Source organism: Emys orbicularis, chromosome 10 (assembly GCF_028017835.1).
Source record: "Emys orbicularis isolate rEmyOrb1 chromosome 10, rEmyOrb1.hap1, whole genome shotgun sequence".
NCBI lineage: Eukaryota > Metazoa > Chordata > Testudines > Emydidae > Emys > Emys orbicularis.
Window position 1 is genome coordinate 64,944,186 of NC_088692.1, and position 22,418 is coordinate 64,966,603.

General features: G+C 40.6%; 1 protein-coding gene across 1 annotated transcript; it reads left to right on the forward strand.

The window, feature by feature from the left end:
• Window positions 1-1,996: 1,996 nt before the first annotated feature.
• On the forward strand, window positions 1,997-21,953 carry MNS1 (meiosis specific nuclear structural 1). The gene is given in 12 exon segments (XM_065412500.1): window positions 1,997-2,143; window positions 2,145-2,196; window positions 2,199-2,212; window positions 2,568-2,795; window positions 4,934-5,061; window positions 8,300-8,402; window positions 10,711-10,940; window positions 11,809-12,025; window positions 12,116-12,223; window positions 15,228-15,485; window positions 17,563-17,688; window positions 21,855-21,953. Coding segments are annotated over 12 exon segments (1,710 nt in total).
• Window positions 21,954-22,418: the final 465 nt, after the last annotated feature.

Here is a 22,418-nt window from a genome sequence, read left to right on the forward strand (position 1 = left end):
CAAGGGAGAGGCAGGCAGGGATGGGGGGGACCCACGGGGGGGATGCGTGGCGGGGGGGTGGCAGGTGGAGGCCGGGGACCCATCCAACCCTCCCCCTGCTCCCTGAATGCCCCCCCGGGACTCCCCTTACCATGCCCATGTCCACATGTAGGCAAAACACGCTGCAGGCAGCAGGGGGGAGCAGGGGAGGGCTCTGGCTGCTGGAGGCCAATGGGAGCGGCTCAATCAGGCCCAGCCGCCCAATCAGCAGCCGCACTCTGCATGGAAGGGAGGGAGGGAGGGAGGGGAGGGGAAAAATCCCGGAAATTTTAACCTTGTTACCAATTCCTCCCGGACGGCTATTTAGAGACGCAAAAGCCGGACATGTCCGGGGAAATACGGACGGATGGTAACCCTACCTTAATACAATATGATTTTGGAATTTGGATTTTGAGTTGGAACTGTTGTGTCCTAACTCTGACATCTATTTCCCATCTTACAAACTGTCTTCTTTCTGTACTACTTCTGTTCCTCATATTGTGGCTTCTACTACACTTCAGCAGATTTAACTAAACTGGTTTTAAAAATGGGTCTGTTCATTTTTGCCTTGTCTACACTACTGCTTCTATGAGTTTATTTGAATTTTGGGAGACATTTCCTCAGTGTAGTAAAGCCTATGAGCTAAATATCTATAATCTGGAAAAAATCGCAGCAAGGAAATGTCCTCATGATGTATCTAAAACCTCCTCCCATCTGTATCATGAGTCCTGAATGTGATTTTTGGGGACTACATGAGAGTTGCATAAGTACAGGTGTGCAACAAGTGTTCCATAGATGCTAAATTCTAAAGATGCTAGAAGATAGATATTGTAGAAAACCACCCTATGCCCTCACTGAAAATACTGGGGCAGGTGACTTTTATGAGGACAGAGCTAAAACATTCTTTTTTGTTGACAGTTAGGGCCATGCCTTTACTAGACAGAAAGAGCTGACCTCAGTGGTAATCACGCTGGTAATTGTTGAATAGGAGGCAATTGGATATTTTTTATTCATTGTTGCACAAATGTTTGTCAAAATAGAGGGGTCCTTAGTAAATCTGATGGTTATTATGAATGTTTATGGCTGCAATTAGCCTCCTTCATGCGCATTAACAGAGCGATGTTCCCTTGCTGGCTAGGACAGTGGTGCGCAAACTTTTCCAGTCATCTCCCCTTCCATTATTTGTAATCGGAAACTGTTTTTTTTTTTTTTTTTTTGCATTACCTGTAATCTGAAACTGGAAGGTGGAGTGGAAACACAGAGATAAGACTATTCATTCAGTTTAGTGTTAGAAGCGACAGATTTGAGACATCTTGGGCTCTCTGCCATTATTATATATGTTGCCAATTTATTTTTGTTTTTTTAATATTAATTAATCATTAAACGAGTTTAAATTAGTGAGATTCCAAATTAATTTTAAAGGCATAATAGGACTACTGTAGTTATAAAAATTGTTTAAAATAACCCCAGCCTGTTCTTTGATTTGTACGTTTGTTTTTCAAAAGGGGGAAAGGCCCAAGTTTCTTCACGCCCCCCCCGTTTGCGCACCACTGGTCTAGGACACAGACCCTCAATAACAGTCTGCCCCCACCTGTCTGCAGGAGCATCCGTGACAGGCCCAGCTCCTACTGCTGCCCGGGCGGGGCCAGCCCCCATTTTCTATTCGGTATTTGTAGTGCCGCCAGGGCTAGAGGCCTCATCAGAAATCAAGGCCCTACTCTGCTAGGCCCTGTGGTCGGCCCTTCCCCCATTTTCTATAGAGGCCGATGCGGTGAGGATCAACCTCCGACCACTTGCTGTAGAATTTTGTGGCGCAGGCGCCTCGCTGCGAAGTCGCTTGCACTGGACAAGACCCTTGCTCACGCCCCAGCCCGAACGATCCTATTGCCTGATTCCCAATACCGGAAAGGGCGGTTGCTTAGCGACAGCGCAGTCTGTGTCTAGAAGGCTGAGCGGCATTGGGCCGCCCGCTTGGCCAATGGGAGCGCGGATTCCCAGCAGGTGGCCCCTGCGCTCCGCCTGCGTCGACCCGGAAGCTGGAGCCGCCGCTTGTTACCAGGGCAACGGTTTCGGTTCCCAAACAGCGCGCGGGCACTACAGGTTTGGGGGAGGGGAGAGGCCGCGCCCCAGGCCGTAGGGCGCTAAAGTCCGTTAGCGGTTGCTCCTCGCCGGGCGGTCTCTTTGCGAGAGGATGGTGAGTTAGCAGCGGCAGCGAGCCGTATGTGGAGGAGCGGTAGGGGGGAAGCGGCGAGGCCCTGGGGGAAGCGGGGTGGGGTGGAAGGCCTGTCGGTTCAGACCTGCTGCATTGTGTATATTGCTTGGTCCTACCTCATTCACTCACGGCGATGGCATTTGAGGTAATTATGGGGCGGGCTGTGTCTATAAATATTGCGATAAATCAGAGTGTGCGGTAAGTGAAGGAGAATTTGAACCTGGATTATTCTCTCATGAATCTCCAGAGGGCGCCCTTGGCTCAATTCCTGTCACTTTGCATCCCTGCAGCATTGTGGCTCTGCTCCATTATAAAATTGTTCCTCCCCCCCACGCAGGAGTCGATGAGAAGGCCTCCGCAGCTGAATGCTGCCCAGCTGAATCAGAAAAAGATGAGGGAGTTGTATCACAAAGATCTACTCCAATTGGCACATGAAAAAAAGGTGGAGAAAATCAGGCAATTGGAGGTGATGTGGGAAGCTGAGGAACGGGTTGATCAGAAGCGACTCACAAGATTGCTGAAAGATGAAGAGTATGAAAGGCAGATGGAGGAAGCTATTCAAAAAGTGAGTACTTATTTGTGTTCCGGTGGTGTCTATCACATGTGCTAGTTACTGTTCACACATACACATATGAAGATACAGTTCCGGCTTGGGAAAATTCACAACCTAAGATGACATGCAACATATAAAGGGTGGGAGTGAAGGATAAAACACATGCGTAAAATAATCAATGTCTAAATGTCCCCAAACCTAATATTATTTAGCTAATCTTACAGGCAACATAGCAGAGCAAGTAATTTGCAGGGCTTCTTATCGTTTTCATTGCATTTATAAATAAGAATTACAAAATGGAAACATGGACAGAATAACAGGCTATATGAATATCATAGTGTAATTTTGTTCATTGAAGACAAAAGATATATATGAGCATACCATTTTTAGTCTAGAGAAATGTATTCTTGAAAGCTGTACATTATAAATAAATATCATAGACTATAGCCATCCAGAGCATGTGTATGTATATACAGTAACTCCTCACTTAAAGTCGTCCCGCTTAACGTTGTTTCATTGTTACGTTGCTGATCAATTAGGGAACATACTCATTTAAAGTTGTGCAATGCTCCACTCTTACGTTGTTTGGCTGCCTGCTTTCTCCACAGCTGGCAGCCTCCCTATGCCCGCCCCGCCACCCCCCCCCCCCGCCGTGCCTACTTCCCGCCGGCAGACCCCGTAGATCAGCACCTTCCCTCTCCTCCCCCCGCCTCCTGCCCACAGCGATCAGCTGGCTTGCAGCGTTTTGGAGGTGGGGGGGAGGAGTGAGGACTTGGCACGCAGGCTCCCCCTCCCTCCCCAATGCGGCAATCAGCTGGCTGCTGGTGTTTAGAAGGGAGGAGGGGAGGGAGGGGGGAGGAGCCAGGACGCAGCATGCAAAGTAAAGGGGGAGGAGGTGAGGGGGAGAAGAGGCGGGTCAAGGGTGGGGGCTTGAGGGAAGGGGTGGAGTGGGCGGGCTGAGGGTTGAGCCCCCCGCCCCTGGTGCTTGCAGAGTAGGGGAAGCTGCCCTGGAACCTAAACCCCCCCCCCCCCATTTACATTAATTCTTATGGGGAAATTGGATTCACTTAACATCGTTTCATTACTACCCGGATCGGCGGGTAGTAATCGATCTATCGGGGATTGATTTATCACATCTCGTCTAGACGCAATAAATCGATCCCCGAACGCGGTCCCCGTCGACTCCGGAACTCCACCAGAGCGAGAGGCGGAAGCGGAGTTGACGGGGGAGCTGCGGCCGTTGATCCCGCGCCATGAGGATGCGAGGTAAGTCGATCTAAGATACGTCGACTTCAGCTACGCTATTCTTGTAGCTGAAGTTGCGTATCTTAGATCGATCCCCTCCCCTAGTGTAGACCAGCCCTTAAAGTCACATTTTTCAAGAACATAATTACAATGTTAAGTGAGGGGCTACTGTATTTACAGTTGTACATTAACACAATATATCATGTTTAACTGTAATAGATTGTGACCAGAAGCATTATTTAACTTGTTCCAGAGTAATTGCAGTGATAGATCCCCGAGGAAAGTAAACTATTCCATTTTCAAATGGTTCTTTCTTTTCCAAATGTCTAGATTAATTTGCTTTATTCCTTACCTGTCCCATATTTATAAGAAATTTCTATTATGTTTGCACTGTCTACCTCCAAAACAGTAATCTACTGACTATTACTATAGGTTTTATGGCATGTCCCAGATCCTCAATATATCTTAATGCACCCACGCTATGCTGTACAACATGCATTATATTTAAATTCGTATGGATCGCATTCTAGCACAGTAACAGCACATGAGGAAAGAACATGGTTTGTTAATTGAAAAACAAGTACAGCTTGATGCAAATTGCTGTGGTGGATCAAACCAGGGTCCATCATCCTGTCTCAGACATTTTCCAGCCCTAGTTATTTCAGAGGAAGAAACCCTGCAAGTAGGCAGTTATGGTGTAACTTGTCCCAAGGGAAAGTTTTCTCCCAACTTCAATAGTTAGAGGTTGGCTTATGCTCCAAAGTGTGAGCATTTATGTCCTATCCAAATCTTGTTTTTTAATTGACTATTATAATTGAATATTCTTATTATCAATCCGTTTAAGAGAATGAGTGTATGAAATGTCTGGGGGGGAAATTGTTACAGAAATTATTTGCTCTGGCCAGGCAGAAGAAAACAAAAAACTGAAAGAGCTGCAGCTGGAGCAGGAAGAAAGACTGGCAACTGAGTTGGCAAGATTAAACTATGAAAAACTTAAAGATGAAAAAATGAGGCAGCAAATAAGAGAGAACAGGTATTTTTATATATAGAACAAATACAGTAATCTCATTTTTAATTCATAAATAATATTCCAGTACTGTAAACTGATTCATGCTGAATTCTGAAAATTATATTTCAAAACATATTTATTTATATTGAAGTAATGGAATAATTTCCATTTATTATTTTGTTTTGTTTTACAGCTGGGGTTGACCCCTAATTCAGATGCCACAGGATAGGATGCAGTGAGAGGTGCCCTCAGGCAAGGGAGGGAGAGAGGGAAGTTTAAATAAACTAAGGGCTTGTCTACACTGGGACTTACAGGGCTGCAATTTCTTCGCTCAGGGGTGTGAAAAAACACCCCCCTGAGCGCTGCAAATTTCAGCTCTGTAATTTGCCAGTGTAAACAGTGCACCAGCACTGGGAGCACGCCCTTCGTGGAGGTGGGTTTTTTAGAGCGCTGGGAGAGCTATCTCCCAGTGCTGTGCCGCGGCTACACAAGCCATGTTAAAGCGCTGCCACGGCAGTGCTTTAATGTGGCTCGTGTAGTCGCACCCTAAGATTATGAGCCTGTTAGTTTTTGAAAGGGACCTCATGCCTGGTTCCTTTTTTTTAAGACTAATGTATGTATGTTAGATCAGTAAGGGAGGGTGGTTCATTATTGGAGAAACTGGAAAGGAGGTGCGTTTTGAGGAGGGATTAAAAAATTAGGAAGATTGCAAAGCATACAAAATTGGGGAGGATATTTCAGACACAGGTGGAAGGGAGAGAAAACAGTTGTGTGTGGGGAGGATACAAAGAGGACAAAGAAGGAAGCAGAATTAGAGAATCAGAGATCCTGAGTAACAGTGGCAAGAGACAATATGAGATGGAGGCAAGATAGAATTTGGTGGAGTCTAGCAGGCAAGGAGTTTAAATCTAATCTGGAATGAGAAATCAGTCAGGATAGCAGGGTGACAGAATTTCATTATTTACAACACTGGTCAATTTGAATAAAGTTTCTATTTCTTTCCCTCTCACTCCCTCTTGTCTATTTTTTCTGTCTCTTTCACGGCTACTCCTCTTTGGCCTATTTTAAAAATCTTTTTAAAGGTAATTGCTCCCCCCCGCTCAAAGAAAAAGAGGCAAGTGGAGTGGGGGAAGAGGTTTGACAACTGACGGTTTTCAATGTTTTCCTATGATCAGTCCTGAAATCTGTGTCATGCTCTGGCACCGCTATGGAATCATGGAAAACTACAAGCCCTGACTGTAACATTAACTCCTTATTAACATACTATTGGTGTTAACAGACTAGACAAAATTCTGTGTGTGGTTTCAGCAGTGCCAATTTTTTAAAATAAATTTTAAGCATTTAAAGCAAAAATTTTAAGTCATATTAACATCGATTTAAAAAGTTAGTAAGAAAGATATTTTTTAAATATTCTGATTTGTTATAAACTGAAGATTTTTAGGGCCAAATTTTGCTCTCAGACATGAGTATACAAATACGCATTGACATCAATAAGAGTTGCACATGCATACTAGGGGAAGGATTTTGTCCCTTAAAATTAGTTTAGTTTTTCTACTCCTTTAACAGAGGGATAAGTTTCCTTTTAAAATGGAATAGCCACATCAGTTTTAGAAACACAGTGTTTAAATGATTTTTTTAATTACTAGTGTAACTCATGTGCCTAAGAATGTCAATATGGTTAAAATAAGAACCAGTTAAAACCTTACTGAATGAATACTTTCCCTCTCATTCAATGATACCTTTCACAAAACCTTTTCCAAGAAAAGTGGTTTTTCTTTTTTGGGGGGGTATGCTTGATAAAATTAAGGACAGAATGACATGGAATACCAAAGCTTGTTGGGTTTTTTTAAGAATTAGTACAATTTCCCATGTAACTTCAAAAGTGGCTGTTGGTCATGTAGTGCAATGCTTGAATTACATATCTCCAATAATAGTCCAAGCATGCACCGTCTTCTCTGTTCACCAGCTCACTTCTAGGCTACATCAGAATTATGATGAGGAACAATGGCTAGCTATTTAAATGACGAGGACAGAGCATTAATGATTTTTACAGCTGCTAGTTACAAAATACAATGTAGCAAGTGGATATCATGGCAGTAGATTATTAAATGACATTGACATTATGGGAGATCAGATAGAATTAAAAAGATACTACCAGTTTATGCAGCAATTTAAAGTCAAGCTAAGTAGGAATCCTGGTTAATCCTTGAATATGTTAGTTAGGGAAAGAAGCTTAGTGATTGTTCTGTCAGTGATCACTTCAAGTTGGCCTCTATGAAAAAGGTTTTGGAATAGCCTTTTATAACTTTGCGGTAAGCAAAAGACCATTGATATCAGCTCCTCATTATGCTTTCCATCTGTCTTGTTTGACTGTGGTATCTCTATGGCTCTTCAAATCCTACCTCTCCAGACTCCAGTATGTACAAAGAAGCATAACTCCACCCTCAAATAATTTGTCTTCATTTCAAGCTTCACTTTAAATTTGCATTCCATGAGTGAAATCCTGGTCCAGCTGAAGTCAGTGGAAATTTTGCCATTGACTTAGACGGGGCCAGGATTTCACCCCTTGTTTTTAAAAATCCTCCACACAAATCTTTTGTCTCTTTTCTTTCCTTTTCATTCCACCATCTAGCATAGGAATCTTCCATCTTTCCTGGAAAAGTCTTAAAGTATTTCTCATCAATTCTCCGTCTTCTTTTCTATCTTGCCTATGTTTCTTAAACATTCTCTTTCTATACTATTCTTTTTACATGTGAAACGTACCTATTTTAATTATTTTTTCTAATTTTAACTAAATATCTGTAAACTATCATGCACATCTAAACAGGTGCCCAACTGCATGATTTCTTTTTACAGTTCTTAGTTGGTTCTTAATTAATGCTGGTGTCCTTTAATACTTGACACTTAGTACAGTTAAATAATGTGGAAACAGCAATAATAAAGTGAAGCAGCAGTTGCTTTAGTAGCTCACCATCTGCAAACTGTTGTAGGTTGTCATAAATATTAAAACTAAATTGAGAACTGTAAATTTTTTTTCATTTCAAAACCATTCTATACCCATATTTCAGTTTTAATTTGAGTTCAGCTGCTGGTCCATTTCTGACTTCATGTCCAGTGCTTATGTCATCTCAGCTCTCCAACACAGTTGATCTGGCCTCCGATTTAAGTATTATGTAATGGGCTGAATTTTTCACGCAGTTCCTGCAACTCAATTAACTTCAATTTTTTTCATTCTCATTGACAAAAAAAATTGTTTTTGCAGTCTTGAACTTCGAGAATTAGAGAAGAAACTGAAATCTGCTTACATGAATAAAGAAAGGGCTGCCCAGATTGCTGAAAAAGAAGCTATAAGATATGAGAAAATGGTAATTTGTTTTTCTGACTTTCACTAAACAAAGGTCCATTTACTGTGTTAAATAACCTCAGATCCTAGGGAAAAAATGGAATAGTATTAAAGACTTCTGATTTTTGGTCTATTATAATAAAAATGTGAAATGATTTCCTGAAGAAAACTAATTGAATTCCAGTAAAGAGGAATTGTATGTTCAAATGTCTTAGAAAACTCATAGGTCCCAATTCCGGAAAGTCTCTCTTTAAAGTACGTGCGTAAGTTCCCCTAAAGTCAATGGGACATAAGTCTGTGTTTAAGTGCACTTTTGAGTAGGGACACTTTCCTGAATTGAAGTCTTACAAAGCTTTTTTGCCCTCTTCGCAGCCTGAGCTGTCTGCTGCTTGATGGTGGATGTATTCAGGAGTCACAGTGCTCTGCATCGGGACAACCTGCAAATTCTTATATGCTCCTGGGGGTTGTAGAGCTGCTCTGGGTTGGCAGTAGTGTATTGGGATTTAACTCAGTTCCACATTGCCTGCACACTCCAACTCCATGTCTTGAATCATATTTTCTATTTCTTTCCACCCTGCTGGAGTTATTCTAGTCACTAACTTAATTGCTAGCCTTGTTGGGTGAGGAGATATTACGATATTGTGGGGAAGAGGAGGAATTACCTGCCAGGATTGAGTAGTACCTCTCCCATCTTAGTGGCTAGAAATGAGGAGGGGGGCTTCTGCCATCTGTTACAGATAGCACTCTGATTCAAGTCCAGGAAACTCCCTCAGTCTGTCTCCTCCATTAAAATTGTCAGTTAAAATAGCCTGGCTGATTCATCCACCCCATGCTAGGGCATAAGGGAACACACCTAGCTTGTTCAGTATATTTCCTTAAGTTATTCCCAAGAGCCTGATTCCCATATGAAAGTATGTCTCTGTGTGAAGAAGAGCAGCCCGGATGTAGTGCCAACTTTGACATTATGTGGCATTTTCTCATGGTTTGGTATGATGATTCTATGCCTTAAAAAGAGTACTGCTTCCATGACTGTGCAGTCCAGAAGGCTTACAGAGACTCCCTGGCAGAAGCCATGATGTGAATTAGAGATGACTGGAAGAGAGCCCTTTGGTAGGAACTATGCTGTTGACTTTTGATAGCATAAATACCAATGACTAAAATATTTGTTTAGTTTTACATAATGATGGGAATTATTTTGATTTCTAGACTAGTTACTGTAACAACTAGAATTTAAACCTTTTTGTATATGATAAAGTTTTCATTCCTATCTTTTATGGCTGCTAATTAGCCAGCAAGTTAAATATGCAGGCTTGTAAGTATTTACCACTGTATACAAATTCAAAATTGGGTTAATAAGCTGAATAATCATTGTGGTGCATGGAAAGTAAGAGACTGATCCAGCTGTCATTGAAATCAGCCTGTTTTGCTTTTCACTTAAGTAGGAGCAGGTTCATCCTCCTCATTCTCAGCAACAGCTGAAAATAAGCAACTATGCTGAAAGTGTCTTCCTTAAAGTTAGCCTAATTGTGAAGCTGATTTATCTAAAATGTCATTCGAGTTAAGGGTCTAATAATTTGTTGTAGATCTGATTTTTGTTATGAAAGGCTAATTAGTTGATAGTATATGACCATAGCAAAGAAGCTTAGTTTATAGCAACAATCAGAGCAATAGTTAATTAAATTGCATGGTTAAATATAATATCAAATTATTTTAAATGTTTAACAGAGTCTCTTCTTTTGCAATGTGGTCCCTTCCCAGAATTAAGCTATAGCAAACAGCAGCAGTGCATTTTTACAGTGCGTGGTTAGTGTGCTGATTTTAGAAATACACTGGTGGAAATTTTATTGCTATTAAATGTATATTTAAAGAATTTCAGAAAACAATCGTGGATGCTGTTAATGTGTGTGATAATGCTGACAAACAGGCAGGTAACTTTGATTATGTCATCATTCTAAATAAGTACCTTATTCTTTTGATTTATTTTGCTAGAAAGAAAACATTTTTATTAAAGATGGTCTGCAGAGCTAAGCCACCATATTCCAGAGACTTTTCAGAATTCATCAATAGCTAGGCTGTGAGAGGCCTTCTACATAGTGTTACATACATATCTTCTTTTAGGTGCTGGGGTAATATGTGCTCAGACCTTATCTGTTAATTCAGCACACATTGGTAATTACATTTGTAGGTCATCTTTCAGGATGAAAACATTCGCTTCATTTTTATGGTACAATAAGATGCTATAAGATTGCTTGTATATACGTTATAGTTTTTCATTCCAGATTATACTCGTAAGAGAGGAGGGAAAAATCTTACAATGTTTTTAACAACAGAAACGTGATGCTGAAATATCACAAAAGATGAAGGAAGAGCAGGAAAGGGTGATAATGGAAGAGAGTTCTGCAGAACTGAGGCGAAATAAGGAGAAAATACTTTATCAGCAAGAACTGGAGAAACAGCTTGAGGAACAAGAAAAAAAGAAGCAGGATGCTTATGAGGAGTTCCTAAAAGAAAAACTCATGATTGATGAAATCGTAAGGAAGATCTATGAGGAAGACCAAATGTTAGTTGTTTTTGGTTTTGTATTTTTTACCAAAAAAGTTCATGTGATCACATATAAGATGAACCAATTCGTGCATGTTTATTTCACAAAATGTGGCCCTGATTCAGGAAAGCATCCCTATTCAGGAAAGGTGCTTAAGCACATGCTTTAAGTTAAGCACATCCTTAAGTATTTTCCTGAATAGGAATGGATTGAAGCATGTGTTTTCCTGATTTGGGCATAAGTACTTTTGTCATCTAGCTCAGGTTGTGCTTTTGTTGACCAGCTGTGAAGTCTGCAGCTTATTTCAAGGAGTACTTCCTTGATTTTCTTTACCCCAGAAATGGCTACATAACACAGATTTCAACTTTTCATGGTCGCACATGCCTACCTGACACAGACACTTCTATCCAGCCAGACTGTTGTATGTGGCAGCTTGGGCTCATGGGGATGGGTAGGGGAAGGCGGTTTTATTCTGGGTGGCTGATGTAAGTTAATCAGAAAGACAACTGAGTTTCTGCTTTCTGAAACATTTCTGCTCTTAAAGTATTTCTTCTGGAGCGTACAACTCCAAAATAAAGCTCAGCCAGTGATATTAAACTGTGCCACATGACCTGGTCTCTGTTGGCATATGCCTGGACATAATGCCAAGTTCTGTAGAGTAGCTATGTATAGCCTTAAACCACCTGAAGAAACGTATTTATGGCATGGGATCGTCTTTTAGACTAAGTACAGCAATAGGGAGGGTCTTTGGGACACTAGGCACCTGCTTTTTTTTCCCTACGGGGATATATTATTTACAAAGAGTGAGAGCATATTAATAATAAAGATCAAAGTATAATTTTTAGAATAATTATTTTGGTATTTACATTTTTGTACCATCATATAGGGAAAGACAACTCAAGTTAGAGAAAATGAGAGCAACTCAGAGATACATAGAAGAATTTAAAAACGAACAGGCTATTTGGAGGAGAAAGAAGCGTGAAGAAATGGAAGAAGAAAATAGGAAAATCATGGAGTTTGCCAACATGCAGCAGGAAAGAGAAGAAGATCGGATGGCTAAAGCTCAAGCGAGTGAGGAAAGAAAACAAAAGCTCCAGAACATGGTATTAGAATAGCTACCAAAAACTTCGAAATCTTATAAAATGTCTGATGTCTGATATGTCATTTAAAAATGTTTCTTACTCATGTTTTAGATTGTGCAGAATCTGGAAAGAGAGCAACAGGAGCGTGAAGATCTGGAACAAGTGCGACAAGAGCTATATCTTGAGGAACAAGCTGAGGCAGATAGAAAAAGAGAGATGGTAGGTGTTTGCTAGTGGTTAAAGCAATAAGTATAAAGTATAATATTTTTCCCTGGACCAAATTTTCCTGTTAGATATGCACATGGGTCTTCCACAAGTATCTAATGTGAGAATTTGGCCCTTCATGCAGTGGGCTCCTTTAAGTGGTGCTTTGTGTTACCTTAATATTTCAGGCACAGATAAACCTGTGTGGATAGGAGGCAAAAGATAATGATGTTGTCATACTTCTTGCAGAAGATTGAGAGAAATAATGGGGGAAATAATAGTCTCAAAGAAGTACAGAAAAAAATATTTAGATTTAGTAGTGTATATACAATAATAAAGTATCTTACAAAGTATTTACAGCACTAGCTAAGCTCAGTTAGCCAACCCTGTAATTGAGGTTGTTTTACTCCTTTTGATCACTGGTGCAGGACCGGTGCTTAGAAAAGTTTGATCCTGAAAGAATTTGAACAGCATCCATCAAGGTGCTAGCTCTAGCATTTGTAAAATATCGAACTTAAAAATGATATTCTGGTTACCATCTTGCATTTTTCTACACCATCAATTCTGACATGACTTTGGCAGCTGCTATCTCGCAAACAACATGACTTATATATAGGTTAATGCTTATTGCATTTGAAAGTTGGGTTCTAAGTTTAATACGGTAACAAGTACTTAAAGCAGTTTGGCTACCTTTAATATGAATTTCCATACTTTCAAGGGTTTTAAGTTTCTTTCATGTTTAATTATAATGCTGAATTTCTTGACTTTTTAATGGTTTATTTGATCAGTGTTCTTGTAAGGATTTTATCCTTAAGCTATTGATAAGTACTCCCAGTCGCATGAACTTAAAAGTTATTTGTATGAACATGTATTAATATTTGATATAATCCTAATGTGACACTGGGGAGAGCAGGAAGAGGAAAGGCAAGCTGACTTGGAAGTCTGCAGAAATGGAGCCTCACTCTTGCTCCCCTCCTGATATGCACAGGAAGAGAATTCCACTGCTGTGGAAACTGAGGTGCAGGGGATAATGGGGAGAGTAAGATGGATGTGGAAGACAGTACATCTCGAGGCATTCCTTTTTTCCTTTCCTGCAATGCTTCTGCAGGACCACTCCCTGTACGCCTTGGGAAATGCCTGGAGTAATGCTCCATCTGGGTGATGCCTCTGGAGAGCTCTCTGGGTATGTCTGCATTCAGCTGTGAGTGAGTCTCCCAGCCTGGGTAAAGAAACTCATGCTGGCTTGGGCTGGAAGGCTCACTCCCAGCTGCAGTGTAGACATACCCTATGAAGCTTGTGAGCAGGTCTCTTTACCGCTTCCTGAGAGTCTTCGAATGCTCTTCTGGAGCCAAGTATCACCCTCCTACCGCCCACCTAGTATAATTCTCCCTCAACAATTCCCCTTTAGAATTGTTCATGGGCTGACATCCCTATTTAAGCTTGTTTGGATCTGCTAACTCTAATAAGGCTGGTAGTTTGGGGGTATTTGTGAGGGACTTCAGTGAGTCCGTTGTGGTTTCTGAGGTGCCCCAACAAGCATCCTGAATCTTGAAGAATTGGGGGATTAGGGTGAGATGCATTGGATAAACTTAATTTAAATTGTATCCCCTTTCCATTATCAAACTAGGATCTCCCCCCCCCCCCCCCCAAAAAAAGTTAGTTTCTAACTGTGGTGGCTATTGCCTTTTTTTAAAAATGTGTCTGACGTTACAAACAGCTTGTTCAACTGACTTCAGTTTTGGTGGTGGCGGGGGCGGGGGAATATTTTTGCCATTGACAAGCCTCTTTGGCAATTGGTTTACATTTTGAGGTTTACTTTTTCATGGAAAAGAGCTGGAGACTATTTTTTAAAAATGAAAGTTTAGGTCTCAGACATTCTTAAGACCAGGGCCAGCTCTAGCGTTTTTGCCGCCCCAAGCATCCAAAAAAAAAAAAAAGCAAACCATCGCGATCGGCGGCAGCTCTACCGCCGCTTCATTCTACGGCGGCAATTTGGCGGCAGGTCCTTCCCTCCGAGAGGGAGTGACGGCCCCGCCACCGAATTGCAGCCGGACGTGCTGCCCCCCTCTTCATTGGCCGCCCCAGGCACCTGCTTGCTACGCTGGTGCCTGGAGCCGGCCCTGCTTATGACAATTTGTTGGAGCTAATGATCCGTTCTGTTTGAAATGTCAGTAACTTTAAAATTCAAGTTTAATCAACTAGACATTGGACTTGTGCCCTAGATCACAAATAGATGAGTCTGGTGCATGCTACTAGCCTTCTTTTACATGGTGGTGCCAAAAAAAAAAATCAGACTTTGAGTTCTTAACATAAATTTTTTTAGATGCCATTCAGGAGTAGCTTGTTCAGTTTTTGTAGAAAAATTTTACATTTGCCCCAGACTTAACCTACCAGTTTTAGATTCTTTTGTGGATTTAGAGAGAGCATATGACAATACTAGAATTATAATAGAAATACCATTGTAGTCTTAACTATGGAATGTCTACCATGTCCACATAATTTTGAAGTGCACTTATTTATTCCGGAATACCACAGTTACAATAAATAATCCAAAAGATTTTCCAGAGAAGATTATCCCAGATGTTTTTAAAATGTCACATGACAAAATAGCAAAAGATATCAACTTCTTTGCTTGATCCTCCATTAAGTCATGTTTACTATGGCTAAATAAGAAGGCATTAGAAGGGTCAGCATTTTATGGCACTTATCCTGCACTGTATAGTTACGCTATACACTTTTTCCCAAATACCATCTTTGCTGGTTTTAGGAATGATAGCCCCAATAAACAAGTGCAAATCCTAGTGTAAAAATCTTTTTGAAGGATGGGAGAATCTTGTAGGTCCCCAGTAATATACTATTTATTTCAATTCACATACTTATCTGAGCCCCTCCTTATGGGTTTAAGCATAGACTGGTTGACAGTATTTAACTGGATGCAAGGACACAAGGATGTGAGTACAGGTAGATATGGTACACAGTGTTTGCAGTGTATTAGCATTTTGTTGGCTTTTCTCTATAGGCAGAAATGGAGAAGAGAATTAGGCAGCGTCTAGAGTTAAGGCAAACATATGAAGCACAATTAGCCTTCAAGAAGATAGTACTGCAGGCTTTGCAAGAAGAAGAAGAGGCCTTCAGACAGAAGATGTTAGCCAAGTTTGCAGAGGATGATCGCATTGAACAGATGAATGCTCAGAAACGAAGAATGAAACAGCTTGAGCACAGAAAGGCAGTGGAAAAACTTATTGAGGAGCGTCACAAACAGTTCCTTGCAGACAAAGTAAGAGGATTCTCTTTTTTTTTTTCCCCCCCTCTAGATTTCAATATGAGCTAAAGCTTATTAAAATTATAAGACAATATTTGCAGCAGTTTGTTAGGATTGCTGCTTTCCTTTCCATATCCTTAATCAAGGAATGGGGAATTCTTTTTGTTTTTTATTTTGCATGGAGAAGTCACTTCATGGCTAATTTTGGCTAAACTTACAATGAATGTATTAATTTAGGTCCTGATCCAGCAAGTAGATCCACTATCCTGGACCTCTATGGACAGGGAACTCTGTTGAAGTCAACAGACTCTGCAGGGGTCTATCCTAGCATATATACATGCCACAACAGGGGTTTAGTGTGCTGTTTTAGGTCACTTATTCAGCATCATTGTAGAAAATATTCATTTAAAAATTGAACATGCTGTTGTCTTAAAATGATGGTTTAGTCCAAAGAATTTATTTTAAAAGTTTAAATCACGAAATTCCCTTTTGAGATTTAAGCATCTCTTTCCAAAGGAATCATGGCACAGGAAAGGAAGCAGATTCATGTTAACATTCACCTACTAGGCTCAAACTCAAAAAGGGGAATGTAATCAGTCTAGATGTTTTATAAACAAAATTAGGAGTAAAACTATGTGAACTGATTCACTGAATCTTTTATTTCTATAGTAGGGTAAAATATAAGGGAGAAAGTTATTACTCTAATTTATACTCACATAGAATGTGTGAAAATTTTCCATATCTGTTTAAAGTAGATGACATATCACATGTTAATCCAACTAAATAGCAGTATATTAGCTTTGGAGTCAAAAAGGACCTTTCTTATCTTGGATATTTTAACATTCTCCTTCAACTTAAAACACATATTCAAATACTTTTATATAGGTAGGTAGAGATACAAAATCATTACTAAATGTAAAACAGTTGTTTAATATTTAAAATCGCATTACTATATGAATTAAAACAGACTCGGTACCAGATTAATGGCTCTCGTTGCAAAAAGTGACAAGCACAAAATCAATCCATTGAAAAGAATATTTAAATATGTTCGCTCCAGAATCTTAGCACTTCATCATAGTTTTGATATATCAAAGGCCATTACACTATTTTAAATACTGCAGGGTACATGGCTGTGTAGCATACTACAATTTAGACTTTAAACCAATATTGAATGTACATTTCCTTAAAGGGAAATAATACTTTGCATTTAAATTTTTAGGAATTAAAGGATTTAATTGACAGATAAATTGCTCACACATTGTATATATGAAACAAATCCAATTACATATCACCTGCAGTAGCCATCTGAGATTCCCTCATCTGAATGTTTAAAAAAATGATATAGCCAAAGGTGCTAAGCAGTGTCTAACTAGTTCAATTTTACTTTGAAAGTGATTATGTATAAATGACTTTCTTATTCAGTGGATCTGTTTCTTGTGTGTATTCAGTATCATTTGCTCGCTGTATTAACAAAAATGAGTTTCTTGCTTTTTGCACATTAGTACTGTTCTGTTCCTTTTTATACATCAATAGAATTGTTTACTAAATTTCAAATCAGCTACACCTGTGCAAGCCTGTTAAAGATAATCAGGGTTGCATGGATGTTACTGAGGATTCAGTTTGGCCTGAAGAACATGTCTATTTTCTTTTTGAGTTTCTTTTGCTGGACACACTTTATCTTGTCTGAAAATACTTTTAGGTCACAGGGAATCATATCTTCATATATCAGTTTTTAAAGAGGGACTTTTGTAAACATGTAAGCAGCAAAGTAACGTCAACTCTCTTATCTTTCAGAGGCTTATAATTTCTCTTCTCAAGTTTTCTAATTATTAAAATTATGTATTTAAACAATAATTTGCTCCTTCACAGCCACTTTCTCATCCTGTTTAAATGTTGAATTTGTGTTGTTTCAGCAACAATCATAACAAAAAACTTGTTACTTTCTTGCAAGATGATGCAAAAGCTGAGCAATTAAGTGGAAGCCCTTGGTTTGCTCTACTGGCAGAGTCCTTCTTTACTAGTTTATATATGTGGTTGAAATTAATTTTCATAAAACAGAAATAGAAGGGTAACGAAGACATGTTTTCTGTAGGAGCGTGAACTTGAAGAAAGGCAATTGGAAGAGAGAAGACAAGGAAATATTCATGCAATTGTTGAAGAAGAGAGACAGAAACTTCTTAAAGAACATGCAACTAAATTATTGGGGTATCTTCCTAGAGTAAGTGAATTATATTTTCCCCTAATACTTGAAATGTTCATCCCGTAAATCTGTTTTCTCTTAACTATTTTACCTCAAGGATAATTTCTATAACTAATGTAATTTTTTAAAAATATATTGTGGCTACATTCCTGCACTCAGTGCAGGCCTGTGTGAGGGGTACACAGAGCAAAAACCCATTTTGGCTTTCTGTAGTTGGGCGTAAGTTGCGGGGGCTGCCCAGCTCTTAGCATAAGCAAAGGCAGGCTGAAGGCTGTGCTAACCGACACTCTGCTTCTCATGATCTGAGTCCTGGGAAGCAGAGAATTGCTGAAGTGCAGAACATTCAGCCATGTTTCTCCCTCCTCCAACATATCCCCTATGGCAGGAAGAGGAGGGCTGGAGTTGGAGGCTTATACATCAGCTCTATGCCAGCCAGAAAGTCCTCCTTAACTTATGGTATTTTCCAGTTGCAGTTTCCATTAGCTTTCTGCTGCTGGAAGGTGTACAGGGAATGGATCTCAACAGTGAATCTGGCCCTGTCTCCGTGATACCTAGCCCTTTATCTGTGGCAGTAAAATAAATTACTCGGGTATTTAGAGGAAACTCAAACCTCATTCTGCTCATTCTAGCAGTTTGAAAGTTCAAAAGATAAGGAGGGACTGCTTCACATTAATAAACTGTGAAATGTAGCTGAAAATAAGTATAATTATAATGAGTGTCTTAGACTACACAGATGATCAAAGAGCTTGCATTCAGTATGAACACAAGACATTGTAACTACAACAGAGAAGGGTTAATCAGATACTTGACGAAATAGGATTTACAGTAATATTTCTAAATATGCAGATATCCTGTTAAATATGACGCCTAACATTTATTCATTAATTGTATTCTAATTCAGAGCACCCAGGTGTGAATTTGTAACCCTTAGAAGGTTGAATTTCCAAATTCCACCTAACCCTTTGCTAATGTGGTTGTTCTTACAGAGCGGGAATATTTACATCAAGATATACCAGATGGGCCTTTTTTTGGTTTGGTTTTTGAATTAACTGACAGGAATTTGTGTGTTTCTCATGGTGTTGAAGGCACATCTCCTGTCCGCACCCATTCCTTAATTTGTTCCTTTCCTTCATTCTTTGGGTTTGTTGGTTTAGCTCGGGGGTGGGCAAACTTTTTGGCCTGAGGGCCACATGAGGTTTCCGAAATTGTATGGAGGGCTGGTTAGGGGAGGCTGTGCCTCCTCAAACAGCCAGGCACGGCATGGCCCCCACCTCCTATCTAACTCCCCCTGCTTCTCGCTCCCTGATGGCCCCCCCCCGGGACCCCTGCTCCATCCATCTCTCCCTGTCCCCTGACCGCCCCTGGACCCTCCGCCCCTGACTTCCCCTCACCGCCCCATCCTAACTACCCCCCCGGGACCCCTGCCCCATCCAACCACCCCTTCTCCCTGACCGCCCCCAGAACCTTTGCCCCCATTCAACCCCTGTTCCCTGCCCTCTGACCACCCCGACCCCTATCCACACCCCCATCCCCTGACCACCACCCTGAACTCCCGTGCCCTCTATCCAACCCCCCTTACTGCGCTGCCTGGAGCACTGGTGGCTGGCAGCGCTACAGCCGTGCTGCCCAGAGCACCAGGACAGGCAGCCGCAGCGCCCGGCTGGAGCCAGCCACACCACCGCGCAGCACAGAGCACCAGGTCAGGCCGAGGCTCTGCAGCTGCACTGTCCCAGGAGCTTGCAGCTCTGCCGCCCAGAGCATTGCGCTATCGGTGCAGTGAGCTGAGGCTGCGGGGGAGGGGGGACAGCAGGGGAGGGACCGGGAGCTAGCCTGCGGGGCCAGGGGCTCAGGGGCCAGCAGGAGGGTCCCACGGGCCGTAGTTTGCCCACCTCTGGTTTAGCTTTACCTATTGTATTGTTTACACATGCTGTTTACTCCTGAAGTGAGTTATTATGAAAGGAAGATGTCTTAATGTTTAACTTTCGGACATTAAGATAAGTGGAATGTTTCCTCCTCTTTCCCCCCCCAAAAAAAATTTCTAGAAATAATTGCAGCAGGGATTGTTTTACTTGCCAGTTGTGCACCTTAGGAGAACGCATAAGGAAATAAAAAAAAAATTAAACTGCATTAAGCTGATAAAATGCAGGTGTTAGTTGTAAGTACTAGAATATAACACAAAAAGAACAGGAGTACTTTTGGCACCTTAGAGACTAACAAATTTATTTGAGCATAAGTCTATAAGGTGCCACAAGTACTCTTGTTCTTTGTGCGGATACAGACTAACACGGCTGCTACTCTGAAACCTGTCAGAATATAAGACATAATTCTTTCAGCATGGGCACAGGACATTAAAGGGGTTTTTTGTTTGTTTTACTTTCAGGTCGTCTTGCACTAGCATAATGGTTCGCCATTTGGGATTGCAAATAGTTAAAGTGAATTTTTTTTTTTCAAATTCCAATTATGGCTTTTATTTTGTGTAATAACTGACTTTAACAGAACTTAAGTTTAAATAACAGGAGTACTTGTGGCACCTTAGAGACTAACAAATTTATTAGAGCATAAGCTTTCGTGGGCTACAACCCACTTCTTCGGATGCATATAGAGTGAACCATATATTGAGGAGATATATATACACACACATACAGAGAGCATGAACAGGTGGGAGTTGTCTTACCAACTCTGAGAGGCCAATTAAGTAAGAGAAAAAAAACTTTTGAAGTGATAATCAAGATGGTTCAGTACAGACAGTTTGATAAGAAGCAAGTGTGAAAATACTTACAAGGGGAGATAGATTCAATGTTTGTAATGGCTCAGCCATTCCCAATCCCTATTTAGCCCTGAGTTGATTGTGTCTAGTTTGCATATCAATTCCAGCTCAGCAGTCTCTCGTTGGAGTCTGTTTTTGATCCACAAATCTGACATCAGGAATCATAATACTCAAAAACCAGTGAATCTTTAACCTGTCTGGCCATTCTTTGACAGACCTGCGGGTGGCTATCTTAAAACAGAAAAACTTCAAAAACAGACTCCAACGAGAGACTGCTGAGCTGGAATTGATATGCAAACTAGACACAATCAACTCAGGGCTAAATAGGGATTGGGAATGGCTGAGCCATTACAAACATTGAATCTATCTCCCCTTGTAAGTATTTTCACACTTGCTTCTTATCAAACTGTCTGTACTGAACCATCTTGATTATCACTTCAAAAGTTTTTTTTCTCTTACTTAATTGGCCTCTCAGAGTTGGTAAGACAACTCCCACCTGTTCATGCTCTCTGTATGTGTGTGTATATATATCTCCTCAATATATGGTTCACTCTATATGCATCCGAAGAAGTGGGTTGTAGCCCACGAAAGCTTATGCTCTAATAAATTTGTTAGTCTCTAAGGTGCCACAAGTACTCCTGTTATTTTTGCGGATACAGACTAACACGGCTGCTACTCCAGAACTTAAGTTTGTGGTCAGATGTGACCTGACTAAAGTCTCATTAATGCAGTTCCTAGATTTTTATAAATCTGGGAGGTTGGTTCTGTGCTGTGGCCCTTACAAGAGACACCCAGTATGTTTACACAGCAAAAGCTGTGTATAGGCTAGCCTACCCAAGCTAGATTGAATCCAGCACTAGCTCAGGTAATAATCATAATAAAGACAGCACAGTGTGGCCTTCAGTGCTGATAGTACAAGCCTTACATGGATCCTGGACATCTTATCATTTCATTAGCCCATGCTGTGATGTCTTCACTGCTATTGTTACCTCTGTTAGCTGGATTCAAAGTAAGCTAGTGCATGCAGAACTTTTGCTATGTACATATCCTCACTTGCATTGGTGATGAGCTCTCACAAACAAATAATACTTTGCCCTATTATGTGATGTCAGAAGCCATTATCCTTACTGACTTCACATCCCCACTGAGAACTAAAACAATTAGGCAAGATTTTTGGTAACTTCTAGCCTCCTTATTAACTCAACCTCCAAAACAATTGTGCTTCTTTACAAAAGAAACAGCCTACCCACTCATTCTTTATTTTCAAATTTCATAATAGTACCACAGGCACTGTACTACAGTGCCTTGCATATACATACCTAAGGTATAGTCAAGAATAATTTATGTATTCTTGGGCCAAATATACAGGAGCTAAATAACATGCACACTGTTTATTCCCCTTTCTCCTTAATTGCAGGGAATACTCAAAGATGAAGATGATGTTAATATGCTTGGTGAGGAGTTTAGGAAGGCTTATCAGAAGAGAAAAGAGGATGTGTATTCAGAAGATAACTGAAATTCCCCTGAATTTGTTTTGTTGCATACCACTAGATGTCATCTTATTTCTACATGCTGCTGTTAATAGTGAGAAATTCCTGTTTAATGTTATGAGAAAGGGTCTTGGTTTAGTTCTGAGCTTTTTCTAAATGGTTACAAGAGCTACAGTTTTTAAGTCAGTGTTGTAGTTAGTTTGGATCAATAAATTTTGCTATTACAGTATGTCTCAAACAATGCATGCATAATAAAATGGACTTGCTAAGGGAGTTCACTTTAGAAAGAACGGGAGTACGTGTGGCACCTTAGAGACGAACAAATTTATTTGAGCATAAGCTTTCGTGGGCTACAGCCCACTTCATCGGATGCATAGAATGGAACATATAGTAAGGATGGATATATATATATATATACACACACACACACACACACACAGAACATGAAAAGGTGGGAGTTGCCCTACCAACTCTAAGAAGCTAATTAAGAT